At 40.2% G+C, this 27685-nt stretch overlaps 3 protein-coding genes across 3 annotated transcripts; 2 read left to right on the top strand and 1 right to left on the bottom strand.

Annotated features, from left to right (window-relative positions):
* The first annotated feature begins 4767 nt into the window (after positions 1 to 4767).
* On the top strand, positions 4768 to 9487 carry LOC109480209 (G-protein coupled receptor moody-like). Its single transcript, XM_019782358.1, has 5 exons — positions 4768 to 4816; positions 7129 to 7378; positions 7837 to 8176; positions 8315 to 8658; positions 8938 to 9487. The coding sequence occupies exons 1-5, from the start codon at positions 4768 to 4770 to the stop codon at positions 9485 to 9487; spliced, it is 1533 nt and encodes a 510-aa protein (XP_019637917.1).
* A 3192-nt stretch (positions 9488 to 12679) lies between these two features.
* Positions 12680 to 18597, bottom strand: LOC109480376. Its single transcript, XM_019782570.1, has 7 exons — positions 18547 to 18597; positions 17961 to 18059; positions 17358 to 17498; positions 16418 to 16525; positions 15395 to 15587; positions 14327 to 14395; positions 12680 to 13419 (listed from the first exon to the last, which is right to left on the bottom strand). Exons 1-7 carry the CDS (start codon positions 18547 to 18549, stop codon positions 13223 to 13225), a joined length of 810 nt encoding a protein of 269 aa, XP_019638129.1. The 5' UTR covers positions 18550 to 18597; the 3' UTR covers positions 12680 to 13222.
* Positions 18598 to 22951: 4354 nt separating this feature from the next.
* On the top strand, positions 22952 to 25897 carry LOC109480208. Its single transcript, XM_019782357.1, has 5 exons — positions 22952 to 23092; positions 23563 to 23709; positions 24170 to 24277; positions 25027 to 25231; positions 25683 to 25897. The coding sequence occupies exons 1-5, from the start codon at positions 22952 to 22954 to the stop codon at positions 25895 to 25897; spliced, it is 816 nt and encodes a 271-aa protein (XP_019637916.1).
* Positions 25898 to 27685: the final 1788 nt, after the last annotated feature.

Raw genomic sequence — 27685 nt, 5'->3', positions numbered from 1 at the left:
TATATATACCGTAACATGCCTAGTTTTGTACAATACCTACAAGATGCGTAAGACCAGATTATAAGGTTTTATCCACTCACATGTTTCAGTGAGTGTTGTCTAGCTCTCCCTAACCACTAAGCCTCTATCTTAATTTTGTCCCATCTGAGGCCGAGAGACGTTCCTAACCAAAGCTAGGTACTCATGTTAACCCGAGTATAATATGAAGGGCACAGCATTTACGGCCCTGTAGGGCTTCAAACTCAGAACTTTAGATTATGAATCAACATCTTTAATCACAAGGCCGCCTTGCCACCAATTTCTCATTCTGCCATGCGCCATACACTGGAAATCAGAATGAGAATCTGCTTTAGCACCGACATATAAAAAGATGTGTATTTGTGATAGTAGTTCAATGTTTAGACATTGGAAAGATATTTGTGATAGTAGTTCAAAGTTCAGACATTAGAAAGAGGTATAATGTGTGATAGTAGTTCGATGTACAGACATTGGAAAGAGGTACATTTTGTGATAGATGTAATAGTTCAACGTACAAAAATTGGAAAGAGGAATATTTTGTGATAGTGGTTCAACGTACAAAAATTGGAAAGAGGTATATTTTGTGATAGTAGTTCAACGTACAGAAATTGGAAAGAGGTATATTTTGTGATAGTAGTTCAACGTACAAAAATTGGAAAGAGTTGTATTTTGTGATAGTAGTTCAACGTACAAAAATTGGAAAGAGGTATATTTTGTGAGTAGTAGTTCAACGTACAGAAATTGGAAAGAGGTATATTTTGTGATAGTAGTTCAACGTACAAAAATTGGAAAGAGTTATATTTTGTGATAGTAGTTCAACGTACAGAAATTGGAGAGTTATATTTTGTGATAGTAGTTCAACGTACAGAAATTGGAAAAAGGTATATTAATTTTGTTAATAGTAATTAATATACAGACATTGGAAAGACGTATATTCTGTGATATATAATAGTTCAATATGAAGAAATGACAAAAATTACTTTCTAAGCATTCTGTACTCTATTGGAGATTTTCTGGAAAAAGCAGTAAAGGTCAAATATGGATTTTAGACTTTCAGAAAGTGTTTCGGTGAATATAATGGAAATATGAAAGTATTCTTATGATGTAATCTAATCGGGTATTACACAACTTCAAGATTTCTACATATACAACGCACTGACTCTCAATGGGCGCGTGCTGGGTCACATTCGGGCGTGACCTTCCTATCTACCATCTGTCAAATCACCTCCCACCCACCCACCAGACAGAACAAAAAACAAAACTTGGCCAGCCAAACAGTAGTTTCCTACAAGGAGGTAATTAATTACTGCCACTTAATTGCAATAGTGTAATTGTAATAATTACAAAAGTTGTGAGGGATAGTCAGAAGGAGAATGTACGTTTTGTATGGAGTTTGTGTTTTTGTCAGATATGACGATACCTTAATAAAAGAGGTATATTTTGTCATAGTGGTACAGATTTATCTCATGTCTAGTCACTTAAATGGAGATTTGATGAGTATGGAATATGTATCCTGTTGTGGAAAAGTTAAAATATCATGGATTGTTTCTAGAAATTATTCAGTACCGTTAGTGCTATGGGTGTGAATATTAACTTAATGTCTTGCTTGTGAGACGAGTTTGCGAACAAACCCAAAGGCGTACTTATATCTTGTATGTTGTGTTTTGGACGAATAAAACGTGTCTCGAGCGTAAACTGTTTTGTCATTATTTTATGCAGTCGTCGACACATACCAACTAAAAGTTAAATTTAACTAGGTTTGTGTTTATGTCACATCAAATCAAGTCCCACTTTTGTCTGGTTTAAAACACAATTACATTCATGTATGGAGGGACACGATAACTCTAGTTTGGAAAAAACTGAGAGAATTATCTTGAAACTTGGTACGTGGGTAGGTCTTAGATTTTGGGCCACATGGAGGCTTGATATGGTACTGCAGCGGAAGTTTCTATTTTGATGGCTTTGGAGAACCTTACAAGAGGTTATATAGCTGAAGTGATGTTTGACATTATTAGATAATGATTACGCAAATGATGATCGAATTTGCACCAATAACGAGGAAATTGTTTTTTATCTGCTACGTTCCCAGCTTTTATCTTTCAAAAAACTAATTTTTACTTTATGTTCAATCATTTATAAAGGAAACTAAAAGATTTGAGTAATTCTTTCCTATCAATTTTGTAAGTTTTGCCTGGAGTACTTTACACATTGTAACCTTACTTATTCTATTCTGTTATTATTAAGCTTTGCATGTCTGTTTTTGCATTTGCTTTTGTATTTTTGTAATGTCAGATGGCGACATGAACATAAGCTTCGGCTTGAGTGTGTCGTCATCCTGTCCACTTAGCTTCTAAATGTTTTAATAAAGAAAAAAAAGAACTAATCTTAAGTTTTCAGTCGATCTCGTCAACCTTCGTCAACTTAACAACTCTACAACTATGGATTCTGCAAACATGTTTACATGCGAAGACTTCCAATGAATTCCAATCTGTAGAATTAGTGACAAAATGCAATCATTCCATAATGGTTACATCCTTTATTCGAAATGTTATACTTACCACCTTTAAAAGTGAAGATGAACCTCATCAAAAGTATTCAAATACTCATAAAAATCAATACTCATAAAGTATTCAAATTAGAATCTGCGTAATCCATGGGAACAATTCCTCAGTCGTAAAGGTTAACATCCTCTGGTGACGTATGATACATTGTTGCTTCAAACAATAAAGAACTGCAGTTCATGCATAGCTTGCATGTTTTGCTTATCAAGGGTCAATTCTTACCATCACAATGCTGCTAATTATTCCTATTTCATCATTGACAAGTGAAAAATATAGCTTTTGGATGTCCAGGATTGACGTGGGCGGTTCCAGGCACAAAGCGTTTTCGAAGCCTCTCATTGGACAGGCTCAATAGCCTCTCATTGGAAGGGCTGTGATTGGCTGTTGTTCATAAGTATAGTAATGCAGCAGTGAGTCTGGCCCAGGACCAAAGCTTCCAGAATTCTCCGTCTGTACTCCGTCTGTACTCCGTCTGTACTCTCCCGTCACGATGGGCGTCTCTACTGCGCTTCTGTACACATTTATAGTCGTCATGGTCGGTGAGTACCTTAATATGTTAGATGTTATGTAAGTGGATTGGTCCGCTTTGAATAGAGCATGGATAAAAGACTCTGGATAAAAGATATTGTTTCACTTAGCGTGTAAATCTAGGTTGGTCGTGTTTGTCGCTTTGGCAGTTATGTAAGCTCTCTCACGTCTTACAAAACAGGCCAGAATCCATGCATCTGTAATAACATTATCCATAATCAAGCACGTTGCATTGTATTGTATGATTATAAATGCAATGTACATGAAAGCAATACAACTTTAAGCCATATAGGAACATCCTGTGTCAATGTATTCTTGCCTTCAGCTATAATGATTTAGATGAAGAGTACTTTGTAGTATTAACTATGACGTACTTTCAAAAGGGCACCGAAACCACATGTCGGCCTGGCAATTACATTCATAGTCAGGAAACGTAAATGAGAAAAGGGATAAACAAGCTTTTTGAAGAACTCTCTTCATAAAAGAAATTGCCTCGGTGAGTTTGAGATAAAAATGTTCGTTTAGTTTTACTACTGCTTTTGAAATATACAACGCCAAACTACGTTGCATGCTACGAAATACATGACTTGTATTCAAATCGCAGGGCTCTTACGAATCGGAAATCTAGATGAAGAGTACTTTGTGGTGTTAACTATGACGTACTTTCAAAATGGCGCCGAAACCATCTCGGCCTGGTAATTACGTTCATAATGATGAAACGTAATAGAAAAAGGGGATATGATACAAAACAAGCTTTTTGAAGAACCCGCTTCATAAAAGAGATCGTCTCGGTGAGTTTGAGATAAAAATTTTCGTTTAATCCTACTACTGCTTTTGAAACATACAACGTTGCATGCTACGGAATACTGGTCTTGTATTCAAATCGCAAATAAATGGTATTGAAGTGCTCTTATAAATCGGTTATTTAGCTATCTCACAAGTAGTTTTCATATTGTCGTTATCGACGACCAGTCGCGTTATTGGTGTTTTCCGGGGTTTAAGTGGTGTTTTCCGGGGGTCTATACGTGGCCCCTAGTGTATTTAAACGGTATTGTGGAAGGACTTGTCCTCCGATAATGTTGAAGGACTTTTCTTTTTGCTGAAGACAATTCACTGCTTCAAGTTGATGAAAATCAGAGTGTTAATGCGGTTTCACTTAATTTGAACTTGGAGCATTGATTTCGCTTAATTTTGACTTGGACCTAATTTATCTAATAAGCATTTTTGTTACGATAAGACTCGCCTTGGGTGGAGAATAGGATCAACTGATATAAGTTATGCAAATGAGCACCTTATTCCTCAGTCGTAAAGGTTAACATCCTCTGGTGACGTATGATACATTGTTGCTTCAAACAATAAAGAACTGCAGTTCATGCATAGCTTGCATGTTTTGCTTATTAAGGGTCAATTCTTACCATCACAATGCTGCTAATTATTCCTATTTCATCATAGTCTAGTGAAAATGACAGGTTTCATATGTCCGGTCTTGACGTGGGCGTTTCCAGACACAAAACGTTTTCAAAGCTATACCCTCAAATTGGGAGGGCTGTGATTGGCTAGTGTTCATGATTAGATAAATGCAGCAGTACATGAAATGGGTATAGGACCGTAGCTTGCAGAATTCTCCGTCCGTGCTGTGGAGAACCACTCTCCCGTCACGATGGCCGTCTCCACTGCGCTTCTGTACACCTTTATAGTCCTCATGGCCGGTGAGTAGGTTAACATATGACATTTGCTTATATACGTTGTTAAGCATGTAAGTGGATTGGCCCGCTTTTGCGCGAATAAAATGGCGCGTATCATATGGTGTAAAAATTTATACCAGACCATCTGTTGCCCAATGTTTCACCTACGAATGTTGACTTCTTATTTCATACAGCTGGGGAATTATTACTAGTATTTTTCTCCCGATCCATCAGTTGTACACATTACATTTAGGAATATTTGACTTCACAACAGATACACCTAAATTCCTATCCTAGCTTCTGTTTATTTCACATGACTGGTTAACTGGCATTGGTTGCCTTATGGCGTAACTAACACAAGCCAAATAAGATATCTAACGTGTTTGAAGTATGGCTCTTCTAAAACACGGGAACTCCAGCTTCACGCCCATTCAAAAGGACGACCATAACCGCAGCTAGGTACCAATTTTACCTGCATCGAGAGATGGCAACAGTACATTTGTGCGACCTGCTAGAATTCAAACGACCTTTAGAAGTCAAACGCGCTAAGCACAGGACCACATCACCACCTTATGAGCAGCACTAAAATTCCTGTCAAATATTATTACTGTATGCTCTACGTTAAAAAGGTTATGTTTTCTTTCCAGCGCCCATCTATTTACAGCGTCTTCATTCGAATGTCGACACGTCGCGTAAAAGACGACATCGTTAACTGAATATTTTCTTTGACGTTGTATGCAATGTAAAGACCTTCTCTCGATTCTTGGGAAGTGTATAAATGTTCGTGGCTGTATAACAGGTTAGAATTCGTTTATCGAAAATAACGGTAAAACCCATGTATAAATATAAATAAAGATAACTGTGCACATCTATGCCTTAATGACTTAGGGTTAGGATCAAGTAAGGTTTTTGGTAGTCTGGGCGTCACCAAGAACGAAGATTTCCACCTGGATATGGAACAGAGCTTGTAAAAAAGATATCGTTTCATTTAGCGTTTAAATCTGGGTTGGTTATGTAAGCTCTCTCATGTGCCCTCACACGCGCACGTCTTACGTATACAAAACAGCCCAGAGGCTATGCACCTGCAAGTACATTATCCATAATCAATCACGTTACATTGTGTACATTACATTATTATAAATGCAATGTACATGAAAGCGAGACAACTTTCAGCCATTTCTTTGAAGACCTCGGTCCTTTTGGGGCAAGCCTCTGTCAATCTTGCCTTCAGGTATAGAAATCTAGATGAAGAGTACTTTGTAGTGTTAACTATGACGTAGTTTTAAAAGGGCACCGAAACCACATGTCGGCCTGGCAATTACGTACATAGTCAGGAAGTTTAATAGAGAAAAGAAACGTTTTGAAGGACTCGCTTCATATCATAAAAGAAATCGTTTCATGAAGAGATAAATAGACCTTACTACTGTTTTTTGCAAATACAGCATACTGGTCTTGTATTGCATAAAATGGTATCGAAGGGCCCCTTATAAATTGGTTATTTAGCCACCTCACAAATCAAACGTCGTTATCGACGTCCAGTTGTCTAATTGGTAGGTATCTCCGTGAGTGCACTGCATGGGTCTATACTTGGCCCCTTTCTTTTTCTAGTGTGCTTACTAAGGTACTTTCTAGTTTTTTTAACAGTATTGTTGGAGGGCTTTTCTTTTCTTATGACAACAGTTCACTGCTTCAAATTGTTGACAATTCGATTGATGTCACAATTTTACTTAATTAAATACTATGTTTGTGCTATAAAATCAGCCAATAAAATTCACATTTGGACGAAGGTTGACAAGATCGACCAAAAATTCACAGTAAGTTCCTTTCTTGTGTTGGAAGAAAGTTTAAACTCTACAATTATGGATTGCTCAAACACAGACGAGCTTTCGGTCAAAGACCTAACCTACATAATAAAGACACATACAATAATTGGATAATTGTAACTTCCAGAAAATTTATACTTACCGCATTTTAAAGTAAAGATGGACATCATTTGACACACTAAAACGTAACGTATTCAAATCAGAACCTTATTTGCATGCAATTCATGCACACTTGTAGCTTGCGTGATTTGCTCATTAAGGGTCTTTTCTTATCACCACAATGCTGCTAATCATCCGTATTTCATAATTGATTAACGGGTCTTTAACGCCTTGACATCATTCGCTAGGCCCGTTTAGGCTCTACTTTTTATCCAGATGTCAGTCTCTCATTACTATGCATCTTTTGTTCTTCCTCAGCCCTGATTGGTCCAGTTAGTTCTACCCATAGGCGTAGATATTTCTTAATATGGTACCGAATATATATAAACATGCGGCTTATGTTTTGTCCTACAGCTATTATTGCTGTCAGTATCATCGGGAATCTACTGGTCATCCTGGCGGTCTTCCTGTGCCCCAGTCTCCGCAAGCGTGACAACATCCCCCTGGCGAGCCTCAGCGTCTCCGACCTCCTGTTCACCGCCTTACACCCTCCCATGTGGATCGTCGCCCTGCTGAAGCCCGAGTTCCGGCTGCCGTGGGGTCTGTGTGTCCTGCAGTCCTACACCACTCCGGTACTGTGGGGAGTGTGTCTGTGCCACATGGGGTATGCAAAACCTGCTCTAAAAGTATACAAGACACGTATACGTTTCGACCGCTGGATGCTGTGTTCTTGTTCTGTCATTCAAAGACAATGATGATAGAGCTACTGAACTACAAATCAGGGATCCGTACAGCTACGCAAAGTACTAAATGGTTGCATTCAGACATAACATGAAAAATGAAACATGTACTGTAACAAACAGCTATTGATAGAAAGACAACAAGGACGATTTTTCGTCTTGACTTCACTTTCCACGAACTGATTATAACGGTCATTATGCCAGTCAAGTCAAGTCAAGTTTATTCATTTGCCAGTTGCTTGGTGTTTTCTCTAAGATATTAACAAACAACAATATCCTCTACCATTAAAATTGGAAGCATTGTTTTGGGGTCATCTGTGTGTCTGTGTTTCTGCAGATTTGTGGTCCTAATGGCTTTGTACGCATGTTCTGCCCGTTACAGGTGCATCGCCGTGTACCGGTTCTTCCGAGTCCTCTACCGGTACCGTTTCCCCGCCATGATCTCCACAAAGGCCATCTGCATCAAGGTCACCCTGGCCTGGCTGGTACCGTTTCTCTCCTTCATCCTGATCCATCTTAATCCTGCACGGGACGTCAAGTACGATGACAAGATCAAACACTGCGCGGTGGTTCAGACAAGCAGCACACTGGCTAAGGCCATCGCAGGGCTGCCCGTCATCTGCCCGTATTTTGTGGCCCTGGCTTGCTACATTGCAATCTGGCTATCACTGAGAAAGAGCAAGAAGACCATGCTTGGGCATAACCTACTAGAGGCTCCGAAAGTCACGATCAAGTCTTCGACAACTCAAGGAGGAAGCACAAGCCACATGTCAGACAGCTCAGGAAGAGGAGGCATGGAGGTAACCCAGACCCCAAGTACGGTGAAGGACGACATCGCGAATCTACCAGGGGTGCCCGAGCACAAGGTGGCGGCACCAAAAAGCCGGATCAAGACTTCGTCGGTCCCTCAAGAAGGAAGCACAAGTCACCGGGTGTCCATCGTGCTTGAAGAGGAAGGCAGCTTACGAATAGGAAGCATGGTTGTGACCCCGAGCTCGAGAGATGACATCGAGAATCTGCCAGGGGTGCCCGAACACTCCGCCATCATCAAGACCAAATGTAGCTGGACCAAGACTCAACAGGATAGCGGGGAGCCTTCCGAAGCTGACCAGCCACAGACAAGTGCTGCACCAAGTGCTGAAGACAACATAACCAACATCAGCCTGCCCGCATCTACCATCGGCGGCGACAAGATCCAATCATCATCACTAGAAGGAGGGAAAAGAGCATTCAAGAAGGCATTTTCACCACCCGATCGACAACCGGTGGCTGCAACCACGAGCTCGAGTGTGACGGAAGACGACATCGAGAATTTGCCAGGGATGCCCGAACACTTCACCATGATCTACACCAGGTGCAGCTGGAGTGAACTGGACAGCGGAGATTCATCAGAACTGGATAAAGCTGACCAGCCACAGGCGAGTCCTGCATCAAGATCTAAGGACAACACGACTCGCATCAGCTTGCCCGCCCGCGGCTACAAGATCCCATCATTACCACCTGAAGGAGGGAAAAGAGCAGTCAAGGAGTCGTTGTCACCATCCAGACGACAACTGGTACTGGAGCCTGAGAGCAGTGGGAAGAAAGCACGGAAGAAGATCGGAAGAAGACGAGCGTACATCCACGAAGAGGGTGACAGCGACTTGACCACGACAGACAGCAACCTCCCCAACACGACGGTACACGACCTCTCCACGACGGTGTCCGTGTCCCGTTCGAGCTTCAACAGAGCTGAGGGCAACATCGCAGGGAGACGAAAGAAGCCACGACGACTCCATCTATCGCCGGCGGAGAAAGAGATGCTGAAGATGATGGTGGCCGTCTTCATCAACTACGCCTTGTGTAACCTGCCCATGACGGTCATGGCCTTGGCGGAGAACGGCGACCGTGTTCCCGAGGAGGCCTTCCTGGTAGGAATGCTTCTGTGGGCCGGTAACGGCGCCATGAATCCGATCATCTATGGGTTCATGAACACGAGATTCAAGCAAGGATACAGAGATATCTGGAACAGATTCACAAGGCTGTTTCGGTAGATGATCATGTTTAGCCCAAAATGGTCATATTTCTCATTGACACACATCCAACCAAATATGGTCATCACTTTCACAGACCAATAGTCTGTATAGTATCTCACACACTTAATAAGTGGCTCGCCTTAAGCACTGAACCTCTGTATTAATTACGTCCCAACCGATGGACGTCCCTAACCAAAGTTAGGTACTCATTTTCCCCTGAGTAGAATAAGAACATATGTGTAAAGTGCCTTTACCAATGGCACAGCATTTAGAACTTTCGTTCAGCGTTCAAAACTTTGGAACAGCGTTCAAACTCAGAACCTTTAGATCATGAATCAACAACACTAATCAAAAGGCCGCCTTGCCAGCAATTTCCCAATCTGCCATATACTGGAAAATCAGAATGAGAATACGCTTTTGCACAGACATATGAAAAGAGGTGTATTTTGTGATAGTAGTTCAATGTTTAGACATTGTAAAGAGATATATTTTGCGATAGTAGTTCTACGTACAAATATTGGAAAGAGGTATAATGTGCGATAGTGATTTAATGTACAATAATTGGAAAGAGGTATATTTTGTGATCGTAGGTCAACGTTAAAATATTGGAAAGAGGTAATATTTTGTGAAAGAAGTTCAACGTACAGAAGTAGAAGAGGTATATTTGTTGATAGTAATTTAATGTACAGAAATTGGAAAGAGGTATATTCTGTGATATATAGTAGTTCAATGTGTAGATACAACAAAAATAACATTCGTAAGCATTCTGGACTCTAGAATGCTTGGAGATTTTCTGGAAAAGCAGTAACAAAAAAATCTGAATTTCAGACTTTCAGGAAGTGTTCTCTGCGAATATTATGGAAATATAAAGGACTTTTTGTGATGCAATCTAATCGGATATGACAACACTTTTCAGAAATTCTACATACTCAGCCCACTGACTCTAACCTAGCGCGTGTTGGGTCACCCTCGGGCGTGACCTTCCTATCTATCATCTGTCAAATCACCTCCCACCCACCCACCCACCAGATAGAACAAAAAAAAAACTTGACCACCCAAACAATAGTTCCGTACACAGAGGAAATTCATTAATTGTAGTAGCGTTAATAATCTCAAAAAGTTGTGAAGGATAGCCCAAACGAGAATCTTCTTTTGCATGGAGTCTGTATTTTTGTCAGATAAGACGATACCTTAAAAAATGTATATGTTGTCATGGTAACACAAATGTAATTGATGTCTAGACATTAATATTGAAGTTTGCCTGCTTTCCCGTCTTTGTAGCTCTGTGGCTGCAGTAATTGTATTTATATATTATTGTTTTTATCTTATGTATTGTATGTAGGTCATGTATTCTGTTTATGTTATCTATTTGTTCCAAGTATTGTACTTAAGGAAGGAGGTTCAATTCCGTTTTGCCGTGCATCGATGGTCAGTACTTTGCACATTTGATGTAAGTATTTTAACAAAGTCAAATCCTTGTCAATCCATACATATAAATTATTCGTAATGTCTATTGTCCAAAACAAAGATACCTTAGAATCATGCACACTTTGCACTTATAATACTCTCTGAACATGGCACTTTTGTATGTATGGCACTACTCGTAATGGTATTTTCACTCGGTTAGTCAATCAATATGTGAAAATTGAAAGTAATGTCCCAAAAAGATATATTACGATCACGCACAATTTAAACACTTATATTATGATACAGTACAATGCTCAGTTGCTAAGGAACTAAGAAAACGCATAAGATTATGTTGTGCAAATACTATTCAATACCACACGACCACATTACCATTCTAAGAATTGGAGACTAGGTGACTATATAGCTAGAAGAAGCTGTGCTTACTGTTTCCCAACCTTTTGGGCTTTTGCAAAAAAACCATCGACAACAGGTTATTGCTGGGTCAACTGCTGGCACTAGGTCCGAAAACATCTCAATTTTAATCCTTTGAAAGATTATTTCCCTCATATTCAAAACCAAAACTTCATTGACTAAATTGGTTAGAAATATTTGTTCGTTACCCTCAGGTGAACGGAGGGATAGGTTCTGAAGACAGCCCTAATCCTGATGCATTTTATTTCTTTTACATCATTTAACTATATTTATTGTATGACTTCAGCCAAAATCGAAACAAAAAGAAGAAACAAGAATCCCTACCTACCAAACCTATTTTGTCAGGAATAAAGATGAAAACATGTATCCTGTTGTGAACATGTCAGAAGATCATGAATAATTGTTTTTACGAATGATCTACTTTAGGGTTAATTATATTGGGGATATTGCGAAAGTTGACTCAAATATGTTGTAAAAGTTAACTAAAATGTTTTGACACAGAAAAAAACTCAGTAAAGAAACAGGAAGACGTATTTATAACCTTGTATGTAGTTTTCAGGGACGAATTAAATTTGTTTTGGACGTAAACTGTTTCTGTCATTCTTTTATGTAATGCGACTAAAAACGCTAGTAACATTAGTTTATTAATTGATCTTACATCCTTTATGGCAGCGCCAAAGGGCGTTAAATTTCATACCAAAAATATTAAAAATTACACAACAAATATGTAAGATTACAGATATGGCACGAGCAATTGTAAACAGATATGACAAGGGCAATTGTAAACTATTTTACTCTACGAATAGATTCTCGTAATTGATAGATCACCAATTACGCAACGTGCATTGTTTGTATTTATCTAGATTCAGCAGTGATGCGTAATTTAGGTTCAGAACCATGGCTCATCACTCGTCTCATATGAATTGGATTTGCCCGCTTGTTTTTTATTTTTCTGATTAAAAAGTATCACACATAATATCCAGGGGTTATTTTAACCAAAAGTTCCCAGAATTTGTTTCGTACAGCCACATGCTGCCGACCCCCCCCCCTTAAAGTAGTCTTTAAAATAGATCCATACTTCTATGTTGTTAACATCCCCGAGATATCAATTTGGGGTCAAACGTAGCTTCAACGCGGCTTTTACGGTTCTTCAGTGTTTTTTGTTGCGCACTGGTTGACTGAAGGTCGAAGTGGTTTGCACACGTGCTAGTTTACTCAAAGAACAGCAAACCTGATTTCATCTTGTTTCTTTATGTTGTGCTAGTAAACTTGAGCTGAGGAAAAACTATAGTGTATAAAACCTTCTACCTTATATCTCAAAACTTATAAACACTTGAAAAACGAAACGACACAGTAATATAAAATTTCAATGCTTTTAATTCAGCACGGTTAAAGCTTGGCGATTTGACATGGTGGGCAAGTTAAATTACGTTCTAATTTTAGTCATTGACGAAATAACCACAATCCAGGTTCTTCTCTGATCTATGGCAGGTCAAATTATAATGAATGTCAATGCCGAAATGAGGACCACCATTTTAATTGTCAGCTAGAAAGCTGTAGCGCCATTGGCAGTGACTTTGAAATTGAATGAATGAATAATATCTCAAAATCAGTGAGTTGGTAGCCTAAGTACCAGATGGTTACATGGGTAATCTATAGGCTAGTTCATCGGCTCCGAAAATTTTACCTAGACACCCCCTTAGATCGTTGGACTCTGAGCAACAAATTAGACCCCGAGGTGCTATAACTCTAGGTTCGGGGCTTGTGGCTTTCCCCAGCCGAAGGGAGTGTTGTGTTGTGCATGCCGGGGTCTGGCATCCCTGCAGGCTAGTTAATTAGTGATGATTTAAACAAAAATTACAACTTGCTCGGCAACATTTTGGTGTTCTGCAGCAAAATGAGATGGGCCTTGGTTTAGTAATAGCCATAACTCGAACAACAGATGGGGCAACACTCCTGGATGGCGTCCATGACGTGCTGGGTTTCGCAGGTGCCTCTGTGGCACAGACTGTAGTACTCACAGGACTCGCCAAGGATGAGACACTGTGTGCAGATGGGGCCCATGCACGTCACGGGAACGCAAGACATTGAGCCACCAGACTCCTGCCGTGCTACATGAGGAAATAAGATTATCAGTTCAACCAATGATAGCATGGCAATTCTAATGATATTAAGTTCATTATGTACATTGCAAATACATACCCGAGGGCTAAATGCAGGTACAGATTTAGACAGCATGTATGAAAAAAGAAAATACATTGATATAATAGACTACATGTACTTATAACATAATACTACATTCTGCAACATACGCGGTACTAGATTTGCTAGGTTCGACTTCTTCTTTTGAGGTATTGGGAGACGAACGTACCCACTTCGTCTATAATATGTGGATTTTTTTTTTTTACTTTGGTAGTAAAATTGTTTTCTCAAGGTAGGGAATAGTGGGGAAGTATTAAAGGGATCATTTTGGTTTACAAATCCTCTCCGACACAGGCACAGGATAGCTTTTTGAAGAAAGAGAGTGGATGTACAATGTACGTGTTTCTGGGTGAGCTACAGGATTGTAGAAGCCACTTTTGATGTTAATGTAGATCTTGCTATGTTCTTCATGCAATATTGAGAAGGTGCCAAAATTCAATTCTAATCGACAATAATGTTTTTTTTAATTCTCCCTTTTATGGTGCAGAATAGTGAAGCTACCGCTTACAGCTTCATTATGTAACATTAGGAAAAAAAATAAAAGTACATTTCTTTAAAAGGTAAATTAAATCAACCCTACTCCATTGAAAGTGTCATTCAGGAAGTGGAGGTGGCAACATATGGCGTCTTACTGGTGTGTTTGAAAGCTTCAGACGCAGCTGTCAGCCATGTTTGTTTACATTCTGTTAGTTTATGGAGGTACCACAAATATTTTGTAAATACCATACTAAGGGGTTTGGTGCAAAAATGTTACATAGTGCCACTTTAACATAGACATAGCGAAGTCTTAAGTAAATAAACTAAACTAAAAACTACCTTGCGGGGCCATGTCATTCTGAGCGGCGATACCAGGTGTTCCTGTCGTGGTGTTTGGAGGCTTCTCCTCTGGATTAGAAAAGAAAGTTTGACAAATACATAATAATTCTTTATTTGAAAAGTCATACCCGAAGGCTAATTGCTTGTACATAGTCAAAGATCATCAGTATAATAATAGGAAACATACATTCAACTACTGTGACAGTAAAAAAATACTTATACTTCTACTACTACGCTTACTATTATGAGTTTTGACTTCTTCTTTGAAGGCAGTCCCACGTTCTACATGATACGTGGATTTCGTGATCTTAGTAGAAACGTAGTCTTTAAGTGATCTTCTAAATGATAAAAGGATGGAGAAATTGTGGCAACAGTTTGAAATAATCTGTTTTGGTCGGTCTCTGAAAGTGAGGACACTGACTAATTACTAAAATGTATTTCATTAATTTTCCACTGCATTCATTGGCCAATATTTACATCTTACATAAACGATTTGAGGGTTGAAACAACAGGATACGACAATACAACAATACTGTGGCAAAGGCAGTGCAAAAGGAAGTGTGATCATCTAGCAGAGGGGTCGCGTGGCGTAACTGCTCGACTCGGAACCAAGAGGTCCCGGGTTTGAGTCCTGACATGCCACCGACCTAGTGCTCTTGATAAAGGCACTTAACACGACATTCCTTTGTTGCTTTGCAGTTGTAATTGTTTATTTCTCTGTAGTTTTATGCTAGTTGTAGTCTAATGGATGCAAGTGTTATGTTATGTTATGTTATGTTATGTTATGTTATGTTATGTTATGTTATGTGCCTTAATTTGTTATTACATTTGTGTACTCTGTGTTTTATGAATCCACGAAGAATAGATTAGATTTGATATCTAATCTAATGGATATCTAATAAAACATCAAAACATCTTCACTTAAGTGAAAATGGGTATTGTCTTGTCCTTGTTTCTATGTGTGGGACACAACACCAGCAACAGCTGCCTGTGTCCCACGTGTATTGTATTGTTATAATTTCAATAAAATCAAACCAAAATCAGTAAAGATTGCTATTGTTGTTGTACCTGGTTTGCCTTCATCAGTTTCAAGAGTCACAGTCACTTGTCCACCCGCTGCCTCCTCCACGCGATAGATGGGGAACTTGGCACAGAACATCGCCATGTCTTCGGTCAGGAAGCTGCGGTCGTCGATGGCCGGACGGACGACGTTCCACGTGCGAGAGGTCGGAGTGCCCACAGTCATCGTAGGAACTAGAGTCTGAAACATATAGTACGATGTTTCACCGACTACTGTCGCCTTCATCAGGATAATTTTATTAGCATTACACAGAGGACAGGGACATTCAAATTACAACTTATTTTGCCACGGCACAATTACACAAATCAACAATAATCAGCGGTTTCCACAGTACAGTGCGCGACCCTCCCGCTAGCCAATGTTATAATTTACAGATACCTAACTACGATATGTATATATGAGTAAGAAAACGTAGCGTTTGACTTCTATATATATTTGACGGACATATACATCAGTCAAATAGAGCTTGGTGCTTTCTCGTGATAATTGATGACCAATCATTTCAGAACGTAAACCCTCGAGAGTTACAGACAAGCTACCTTAAGTGACCGTATTCAAATCAGACGTTACGGGCACGTGAAGTCAGCAATTGGTCCAAATTGGTCCTTGTTCATCTTTATGTTGGAATAAAGTTTAGCATCGTACTATGATTACTACAAACACAGATAAACTTCCCTTATAAATATAAACTTATTCAAATGCATGTAAAGGTATCTGCGCAAGTTTTTACTTCCTGAACGGAAGCATTGTTATGAGCGGCACTAGTTCAAGGGGCTTGTATATATCTTGTCCTGGGTAAGGAAGATTGGAAGTAAGTAGGTGGAGATCGGGATTCAGTTGATTGACAGGGTTGTGAACCGATATAGTAGGATGTGGTATAATGTTACCGATAATGTGTACTGTCAATCATTGCATAAAAAATAAACCATAGTGTAAAAGCGGAGTCACGTCATACAATCTAATGTCAGTGGTTAATGTTAAATAAATAATCAAATTATTAGCTGACAAACCTTCGCCTGCTGAAACCCACTTTCAACGTCTTCGGGTATCGGCCTACCTTCGGCTAATGGCGCAAGGTAGCAGACTTTCTTGTCAGGAAAGCGGATCATCGTCAGGTGCTGTTGCAACGATAGCAAAAACCATTGTATCATTTGAAATAAAGAATGAGTTTACAGGACATTGTCAAGATTCAAGCAAAAAAAAAGGCCGCGTTTTAAACTACAAAACATCAACTTTTGTTTAAACTCTACCATCATAGTTACAAACGTGTGCGTCGTGTCTTCAACTCTAGAAGACAGCTTGTTGCAAGTAAATGTCAGCTGCTTGGTTATTGCCGTCAAGGTTTCTTTTTTCGTCAACAATTTTAAGATATGTTTAGTACAAGAACAAGAACTATTCATGTCTTCAAGTACCAGAGCTACATGATGGAGGTGTTAAAAATTCAGATAAAATACAGATACAGGAGCTGGTGTGTTACGCCGAAGGGCGGTTATACCGGTTATACAGATACAGAAGCTGGTGTGTTACGCCGAAGGGCGGTTATACCGGCTATACAGATACAGAAGCTGGTGTGTTACGCCGAAGGGTGGTTATACCGGTTATACAGATACAGAAGCTGGTGTGTTACGCCGAAGGGTGATTATACCGGCTATACAGATATACAGAAGCTGGTGTGTTACGCCGAAGGGCGGTTATACCGGCTACACAGATATACAGAAGCTGGTGTGTTACGCCGAAGGGCGGTTATACCGGCTACACAGATACAAAAGCTGGTGTGTTACGCCGAGGGGCGGTTATACCGGCTATACAGATACAGAAGCTGGTGTGTTACGCCGAGGGGCGGTTATACCGGCTATACAGATACAGAAGCTGGTGTGTTACGCCGAGGGGCGGTTATACCGGCTACACAGATTCAGAATACATGCTTAAATAGTGCTTTTGCAAATGTACCTGATTAAAGTCGTGCATGATGTCAGACTTGTCGACTCTGTTGTGCTGAGGGACGTGAAAGATCTGCATGTTCTTCTCAGCATGGATCTCCACCGCCTGTTCAAACTCAGCAGAGTTCTCATGAACCCGGAGCTTCAGAATCTGCGAAATAAATACAGAATCTACTTTGGTAAGTTAATTTTTTATCTATTTCAACATATAGATAAATCAAATAGATTCTATTAATTTGAGGACAACAGGACAACAGGGCCTCAGGACAACACAAGACAAAAACATCAAATACGTAAAGTCCGATGTACAGGAACAAAATTTATTACAATTCAGGTGATGTTATCTGAATACAGTATAAATCAGTGAGGAAATAACCAGTTAGTTTCGGATACGTATAACTGTGTGATAGAGTAGCAAAATGAGCATGGGCATAACAAATGAGGATATGCGGGGGAGATTAAAAAAACCTTTATGGTCTGTCCGGGATCTTCTACCAACCCCAGACATTAGACAAATAGTACAAATAATTGTAGAAGTAGACGCTGCCCAAATGAGATAGAGAAATACAGAAACTGGTTCGTAGAAACATATACAGTAAACAGCTGTTCTGACCTTTCCTGTAGACTTCTGGGAACAGTCGCAGACGGGGCCAGCCGAAGCCGTCCGAAGAACCACGAGGACGCCGACGACAAGTCGAAGAACGTTGAAAGCCTGTGAGTAATTGTAACATATCAAGTAACATTACAACAGAAACATTCGTATCCCTTATGGAATTAGACACACCATGTCTAGAAAGCGCCACGTTTCCATACATCTACAACTGCCTTAAGAAGCGAGAAGAAGTTGATCCTGTATATTTTAGTTCATATCAGTCTGCAAAGTTGCAGTAAGATATCACTGGAATTTTACCTCTGCTTTATCACCTTACAGTCCTATGGTCGTATTATCACCTGAGTTAACACAGAATGGCAGCCGCCCCGGACCCTTGCGATTAAGCCCCAAGATATAATTCTAAGCTCCTCACAATTCAGCCCTTGGCTGCAAGGAGAGAGTAGCCGGCCAACCCAAAAGTTCTTTCATTCATTAACGTCGACACCACGGTGCGCTAGGAAATCTAGTTTAAACATTCCAAACAAAACAGCACCATATCTTACAGAAACGATAACAAACTATGTATCGATGACATACTAGTACTTACCATATCTGCCACTTTGTAGACTTGGCAGTGACTTGGCTCGGCAAAGGGGAGCGCTGCTGGACGATTCAGAGAAAAACTTGGTAACAAGTCTTTATATGCCATCTACTTGTTGACATTAAAGTCATTCATCTTATCAGGTTTAGATAGTTATCGTGCTTGAGTAAACCGTAGTTGTTTTCGACACTCTTTCCTGGAAGGAGGTGCTCATGTGATTGAATGGTCAATAGCACTCGCCTGGTCGTCGGTCGTACTTTGAGCTTTTCGTGTCCTTCACCCGGACCAGAGGGTACTTTCTTTATTGCAACATATAATCACAAGACGTGGTGACGGCACACCCAAGTTTTTTTCAACTTATATATTAATGCCGCCAACATCACATTGTACTGTACTACTTTTACCTATGTTATCGTAGTTATTGCATTTGCTTTTGTTTTACTACTTACCTTTAAGAATTTTGTTAGTGATTATTTGTATTTGTTATTAGTTGTATTTTAGATTTATGTATGTTTTTATCTGGACAGGGGGCCTTGAAAAGGCACCGCCTGTTCCCCCTGTCCTGCCCTTGGCCTTGCGGCAAATTTGAAATAAATAAAAATAAAAAAAAATAAAAAACAGGGGACAATACAATACTCATTTTCACCTGAGCAAAGTGAGGAAAGTCAATCTGAAGTCAATTGAAATTGCAACAGTGCTATACACGTGGAACAGAGGCAGCTGTTGCTGGTGTTGTGTCCCGCACATAGAAACGAATACAGGACAGACAATACTCATTTTCACTTTCTTTTTTCATTCGGGAGAAGCCAACAGTGGTCTGGTAACCATTCAGCTTTTTGAGGCCACCCATTTGAAAAACAATCGTCGAAAAACTCGAAACCTCTTATTTAATATGGTAAAAAAAATTCAAAACAAGACAGAATTTTTAGACCTTTTTACGCTAAACATGATTTGAAAGCCTATGTTGTTATCGTAACCACACTTTCGAGTTCGTCGACTCCACCCGTCTCAGGCCAAAGTCTAGGGGCCGCGCCGAAACGTCATACCTCTCAGTCAAAACAGGTTTAACCAATCAGAGTAGCTTTATGGCAACCTTGAAAGTTCAATTTTTGCTTGACCAGCACAATGTCCAGACACAATGTCCAGAAAAATATTTGTTACCTCTACATAACAACTGTACGTAACCAACAACATGTCAATTAGAGTTACAGTACACGCGCGGTACGCGTCAGGATACCTGTTTTTAACGTCACCTAACGAATAACAAGTCACGTGGTTAAAAGTTCAGTTGAAAGATTCCAAAGTTCTTTCAGGGCCATGCACCCCTGTAAGATTGTATGGTAGTGCTTTTACTTTCAAGAGTTTCAACTGTTCCACTACACTAGGCCCTTCGGTTTGACAGATAAAAGAAAATTCAGCGATTTTGTTTTGTTTGATGCTTTACAACTTCGGAAATGAAAGCAACTAGTGTGCTTTGCACTGCATACGGTGGGTAATTCGCTTAGTACATATCCAAAAAAGAAACATCTATTGTCACAAGGTTAGACATCCAGGTAAATAATACTCATAGTCCGTTTTCCAGTTACTGTAAGTGCCTCGCTGGGTCGGTCTACTGAGGAAGACCAGATTGACTGGTTGAAAGCTCTAGGTGAGAGAACTTTTTGTGTTGGATCGAAAGTTTTAACATTTAACATACTGTAAGTGTTGACTAGCTTTGTTTCTTCGCGGTAAAGAAGACTGACGGATGTCACTCGAAAAATTAGGAAGTAAAATCCCTTATTTATTTACTAGTAGAGAATTCATTGTCACATATTAACCGTTCGTGTAAACCTACTACATGGGGACAATAAAAAAAAAACTCACACAAACGCAAAACTCACAAATGACAAGTAAACAGATGCAGCGACTCACTAATGCCATATCTTGTCATTTTTATGGTATGTGCTTACACCACAGTATTTTTAAATCTTTGGGAACACGGTTTGCATACGTAATATTATTCATGTAGATGTTATACTTGACTAAACGCCATGCTTACTAGTACTTCAAGGAGTTGTGTCCCATGGATTCTTTAATTTTTTTTATCCGGGATAAGCCAACGGTGTTCTGGTTACTTTTCAACTTTTCTGAGAGAAATAAGATGTTAGTTGGGCCCACCCATTTGAACAATAACCGTATTGTGCGTCGACATATTACGATAACAAAAAAAACGACTTTCAAAACAAGACAGAATTTTAGAGCTTTTTAGGCTAAACCAGTTTCGAAAGCTCAAGTTGTTATCGTAATCACACTTTCGAGTTCGTCGACTCCATCGGTCACAGGCCAAAGTCTAGGGGCCGCGCCGAAACGTCATACCCCTCACCCCCCTTCCCTCTTGACAGACGAAGAAAACAGGTTACACCAATCAGAGTAGCTTTCTGGCAACCTTGAAAGTTCAATTTTTGCTTGACCAGCACAATGTCCAGACACAATGTCCAGAAAAATATTTGTTACCGCTACATAACAACTGTACGTAACCAACACGTGTCAATTAGAGTTACAGTACACGCGCGGTACGCGTCAGGATACCTGTTTTTAACGTCACCTAACGAATAACAAGTCACGTGAGGTACGTGGTTAAAAATGTTCAGTTGAAAGATTCCAAAGTTCTTTCAGGGCCATGCACCCCTGTAAGATTTTCTGGTACATGCTTTTACTTTCAAGAGTTTCAACTCTTCCACTACACAAAGCCCTTCAGTTTGACAGATAAAAGAAAGTTCAGCGATTTTTTTTGTTTGATGCTTTACAACTTCGGAAATGAAAGCAACTAGTGTGCTTTGCACTGCATACGGTAGGTAATTCGCTTAGTACATATCCAAAAAAGAAACATTTATTGTCACATTGATGAAGGTTAGATATCCAGGTATACAATACTCTCATAGTCGGTTTCCTAATTACTGGGTCAGTCTACTGAGGAAGACCAGAGTGACTGGTCGAAAGCTCTAGGTGAGAGAACTTTTTGTGTTGGATCAAAAGTTTTAACATTAAACATACTGTAAGTAAAACGTTAAACTTTATTCCAACACACAATTTACAGAGAGTATAAAGTTTAACGTTTTACTATGATTACTACCAACACAGATGAACTTTCATGACATACTGTAAGTGTTGACTAGCTTTGTTTATTCGCGGTAAAGAAGACTGACGGATGTCACTCGAAAAAATTCCCTAATCTACTTACTAGTAGAAAATTAATTTGTCATGTATTGACCGTTTGTATAAACTACATGGGAACAATAAAAAAACTCACACAAACGCAGAACTTACACATGACCAGCAAACAGATACAGTGATTCGCTAATACCGTATCTTGTCCGTAATACCGAATTGATGTAAACGACTCGGTTTCTCATTTCTGCATGACTCGTGAAAAATATTTACAAAACAGGTTATTTATGAGCACGCCTGATGCCAAGGTCCAAAAAACATCCTGTCACTGGGAACAACAACCTGTCATAATTTCCAGGAAAAACTTTGTTTTGTCTTCAGTTGCCGCCTGACAAAAATGAACCAACCAGAGCTGCTTGAACCGATCTTTTGACACGCTTGGAAAATAAAGTTTATCTTTTGTGCAAATATGACAGCCTTTAAAAGGGACCCTGCACCGTTCCCTCTTTTAAAACGCATTCAAGGGCTGGCTAGCAAGTTTGGCGACCTGACTACTTGCACACGCGGGAATTCAACATGGTACGTGTATTTGTATTCTCTCGTTATAGCATACCGATGGCTCGAGTTGACACGTACATGTATGTAGAGTTCTTATTGCTTACACATTCAATCCGTGACCACAGACTAGATTGAGTTTTACTTTCCTGTTGTGCCAGTTTCTGTCTAAATGCCAAGCTCTTCCTTTTCAATCCACACTTTCATTACCAAATGTGCAAGATATAAAAGTAACGTTTTTTAAATAGAAAGAGTGTCCATCTCTCCGCCTTCCAATACCGCGCCAAGGACACAGTGATCTATCAACCCAATGCCCCCACGGCCTCGAAAAAGGCTTCGGGACTATCTCTTCCTTTAGCTAAAGACACTGTCACACATTCACGACCTTCCCCCGAATTGGTTCCCGAACACCAGTCGACCAGGTTTGGCTGACGTTCGCGAGCACTTTGGCCTACGCCTACCTTTCTTTACGAATCGAAACGAATTAGAGCTAAATTGAAGTCAAATTTGATCCCTGAACACACCCAAACACTGCTGTCTGACCTACTCCCGGTTGGTTGGCTGATTTGCAACGGTCGAAAATCAGCCAACTATGATCAAACCTCCCGAACGGCCCACGAACATTTTGAAACTTTCGGTTCGGTGCCGGCCCACTCCTAACCATGGTCGGCGAACGTTCAGCTAGCGTTCGAGAGGATGTGATTCGTGAATGTGTGACAGGGGCTTCACCTTCATTAACGCTATTGGATATTGTTTCCAGGCTTCGTGTATGCCCCTCTTCTTTGCCGTGACGGTTGGCCTCTACCTGTGCTCCAATGCCGGGCCGGTGTGTGACTGCTCTGCACCGAAGGTAATTTCTAGCAAATGTTGAGATTAGTATATGTCCGTCACAATCAGCAGTTCAACCAATTGTTAATTGCATTGAAATTAATGGTTGGGCCGGCACTCATTCCGCCGGGTTGCATTTTTATGTTTTTGTGTTTTTTTATGTTTTCATTTCGCATTTCTACGTGTTGGCGAAGGTGGGTGGGGCTAAGGGGTCGCTTCAACCGATTTTTATTTAAAAAACAATACAAGGACATATTGGGGCTGCACTCAACTTATATACAATTATTTTAACAGCTCCACTTGACATTTTAACTATACAAAATAAGACTAAAGATGCGCGCTGAACCCCTTCCCCATGCAGCAATATGTTAACAATAGAAGTACAAGTATTGATAGACTTCAGTTGACAAACTTCTTGTGTAGTATGTTCGATCTGAGTGTAGTAGTGTGTAAAACTGCTACTAGCTTTCTGTTTATCCTCTTTCTTTGCAGATCCACGAGGTTCTGGTGCGTAAGGACTTTGCCGGTTTCAGCCAGAAGATCTCGGTGAAGATTCAAGCTGAGAAGAACCTTGAGATCATCGAGGTTCCTCAGTACAACACTGTGGATAAGTCCGACGTCATGCACGACTTCAACTCGGTAAGCAAATACCGGTAGCCTGGGTACCATACCTCGTAGTGCATGGTAATTAGCTATATAGCGATGGTACGTAATTACGGAGGATGGAACCCAGGCTACCGATCGAGGCACCAAAGAACTCAAAAACTCAGCACAGTGTCGACACATAAATGCAGCAAAGGGCCAGCATGCAGTGCAGTAAAAGTCGTCAAAGGTGCTATGTACTACCGCAAATTCAACATACCAGCTTTGTATTCCTATAATGTTAGTAAGAATTGTGTTGGGCTGAAATTTTTATTCCCCCTCGCGCACTAGTTTTGGAGTCTTCAAATGAAATAAATAAATAACTAAATGCCATACATGGCCATAACATTAAGTCAGTGTGGCCTTTCTTTCGTCCTCATTCGTGTTGGGGGAAATTGTATAAGAAGAAGAAGTATTACTGTCTAATACTATTCGTTGTTTTTTTCTTGCCCTACAGAAACTGACGATGTTCCGCTTCCCGGAGAAGAAGGTTTGCTACCTCGCTCCCCTGCTGCCACAGGTTCCGGCTCCAGGCGTTCTCGAGAACGGATTTCAACTAGCCAAGGTTCTTACCTTTCCTTACTTGAATAGATCGAGCATTAAACGGGGCAAATAAATATAATTTGGCCTGCGTCGAACGAATGTATTTCTTGAATTACTTCAGCCTAAATCTGAGAAAAAAAGGAGAATCTATACCTACCAATCGTATTTTTTTAGGACTGAAACAGGAAACACAACATCTTTTTCCTTAAGCCTTACTTGAATAGTTAAGTTCTTTTATTCACAACCATTTGTATTACATGAGCCTATGTTTCGATTACCGTTTGTCGTCTTCAACAGGGCTAATATGACTGGTTTACTGTATAAACATTTGTACTCAAATCTTAGCATTTCATCTGTCAGGAAATTGTTAGCCACTTATTACATATCCCGGGTACACTCCACATATTCCACCGATAACATATGCACCTGGTCCTCCATTTGTAGATGTCATGCCTGCCTGACCACTTAGCCATACCTTACTGCCTTTATTGTTGTTTGTATTTTGTATACTGTATATCTTTAGTTCTGATATTTTGATGTATCTTGATGTATTATTTGTCTCGGTGCTATGTATCTCTGTTGAGGAGCCGGCCCCGTAGAGAAACCAGCTTTCTGTTGCCGGCTCCTCACAGATTTTTTTTTAAATCTGTAAAGTTCAATAAATAAAAATAAAAAACATGGTTCACTGTACTGTCCTCTGAAGCTAGCTGGCATTGTAACAATGCGGGTCTTACTTATTTATCAATTTATTCTTGTTGCTATTGTTGATAGGCTACGGGCTCCAGCGTGAACCTGGAACTCAGCTACCCGACCTCTCGCACGTGGAACGTCATCCGTCGGGCCATGGACGACCGCAGCTTCCTGACCGAAGACATGGCGATGTTCTGTGCCAAGTTCCCCATCTATCGCGTGGAGGAGGCAGCGGGTGGAGGACAACAGACTGTGAAGCCAGGAGCTACTGGTGCTGTGAAGAACGGTAAGGCCACAGCAAGTCATTTTTATGGATGACATCAGCACGCGCATTAATTTTCGCCTAATTTTTGGGGGAAAAGGAAATTTTGTTGCCTTCTGACAGTGGTCAACATGCCGAAAATGCCGAAAGTTCTCATAATAATAACTGGGCCCTTGTTTGACTTCATTTTTCATTTATTTACCCCGAGTTGACATGTCGCCATTTTGGTGCATGTATGCTCCCTGCACATATTGAACAAAACAAACTTAAGGATACGTATAAACTAACTTAAGTACAAATATTGCATCGCAATAATTAAAAAAAAAACAATGCTTCAAAATAAAACAACAAACTAGTAGAGTACATAAAACAAACCAAATAAATATAACAAATGAAGAACATAATGATAATTTCACTGAATTTGCATATATTAACATAATATGTTTGATAGTGCCAAACTTTGTCTTGTACTCAGAAGTCCATCGGGAAGGTTGCGTCGACCCAGCACCCATCTGTCACCTGACCTGCATCCAGTGTATCCCCGTGGCGGTGACTATCGACGTGAGCACCCAGCAGGCCTGTGAGGCTCAGTCTCCCACCTGCACGCTGGCCCAGCTGAACCAGGACATCGTGCACTGCTGCCCGGTGTGCTGCCCGGGCTCCCTGCCGACCTCAGAAGTGTCAGGGTAACCAGCAAACATGGGAGGCCAAAGAGAACTAATCTCCAAACACATGTTTTGCTGACTGCAAAGACAGAATCAAATTGACATGGCTGGACACGAATGGCTACACTCTGGCTTTTTAGATTCGGCCTACTAGATGAGTCTTTTCAGCCACCAAAAGATTTGCTTGGAGATTAAAAGAGAACGTCGTAACATCCTGAGGCTCTTACTTTCTTTTTTCTGTTCTGATGCACGCCCCTGTTTCTCAAAGCACACATTTCTTGGTCAAAATTGTGAGAGTAGCTAATAAACAGCAGGCAGTTAGCCTGGGCTCTATACTATTTGTATAGCAGGGTTCCCATACTCGCTTCCTAAAAAAGAAATACAAGACAGTATCAAATTGGTCAGACACTCTGAGTCTCCAGTCTGGACTGTTGGAGCACTTTTTGGTGCTGTCACCGTTTCGCCAAAGGAAAGATCTGCTTACAACATTACAGCTGTTTACTAAGAGCCCCTCATCACATTCGCCGTAAGATCATCGCACGATAGCAAACTTACATCATTCTTACGATAGTTTTGTTTTAGTCCTGCAAAAATCCGCTGTCGAAAAATGCTGCCATTGCCAGCAATTGGTGCTATCGCGGCCTGTTTGAAAACAGTTACCACACGACGTCGATATAATCGCACGACGACCTACGACAAATACGACCGCGTGGTGGCGTGGTAAGCAGAAAAAAAGGAAGGATAAAGGATGTTACGATTTTCCCTTCGACATCTGCTTGGAAATTACGACTGGCGACTTCTGCCCCTCATTCCTGTTCAAGACGTTTACAGAAATGTGTTACTTTTGAATAATTCTAGTTCTGGATGCGCGATTTTTTTTTTCATTTTCTCACCTAATCTAAGCTTGGAATATTTCAGTATTTGGAAACTTGAATTGGTCAATCGTTGTTTTAGTACAGAAATCGTTCAAACATTTTGATCATCGTAATGTTTACATGATGATGATGAATGTTTACATTGGGTCAGTTATCGACATTATTTGTTTCATTTTGCTGGTAGGTACGCATGATGCCCTTGGCATGCCAATAGACCGATCCTGACTGTCTATCATAATTAGCCGATCAACCAATTGTAGCATGATAATTAGCGGTTCAACCAATGGGAGTGTGACTGCATATCCATCAAATATTTGCATTTTTTGTGTTTTTAAGTGGCCGGTGTTGTGCAATTGGTCTGATTACTAACGTTACAAAAGTGCAAGTAAACAAATTGTGAACTTTGAACGTGTACCCTGGCAAACGGTGCAACTTGCCGACAAAACTCAAATGCGATATTCTGTATCAGTTTCTGTCTGCAATGTCTGACAATATCAGACTAATGTCTGTAAAAGCCTGTAAGTCCGGTCAGAATGGTCCAGTCGGAACCTACAGCACCCTAAATGTAATTATTATCAGTTATTCTAAAACCTACTGGTAATTCGTTGTAGAAACATTGCCGACTTCGGTCTTCATGCGTGCGTTTGTACCTAATTTTGCACTGAAAGAATAAAGCATACAATGTACGTTCAATGTTTGATTCTGCTTTTTTGTTTCTTTGTTTCGCATAACCCAAGGCATATCGTAGACGCCTTTTAAGGCGAAACACACCAGTGTATGCAAGCTAGTACTAGGCTACGGTAAAAAAACAGACTGTACGGTTTGAACCACTGGGAATTTAGGGCCCTTTTCGATACTTGTATTTGGGGTCTTTGTGTGGCTCTCCTCAAACACAGGACCTCCGGACCCTACCTACTACCAACTATAGAGAAATACAT

The sequence above is a fragment of the Branchiostoma belcheri genome, unplaced genomic scaffold (genome assembly GCF_001625305.1).
Source record: "Branchiostoma belcheri isolate BF01 breed outbred unplaced genomic scaffold, Haploidv18h27 scaffold50, whole genome shotgun sequence".
Lineage (NCBI taxonomy): Eukaryota > Metazoa > Chordata > Leptocardii > Amphioxiformes > Branchiostomatidae > Branchiostoma > Branchiostoma belcheri.
This window is presented reverse-complemented; position numbering and strand designations above follow the sequence as displayed.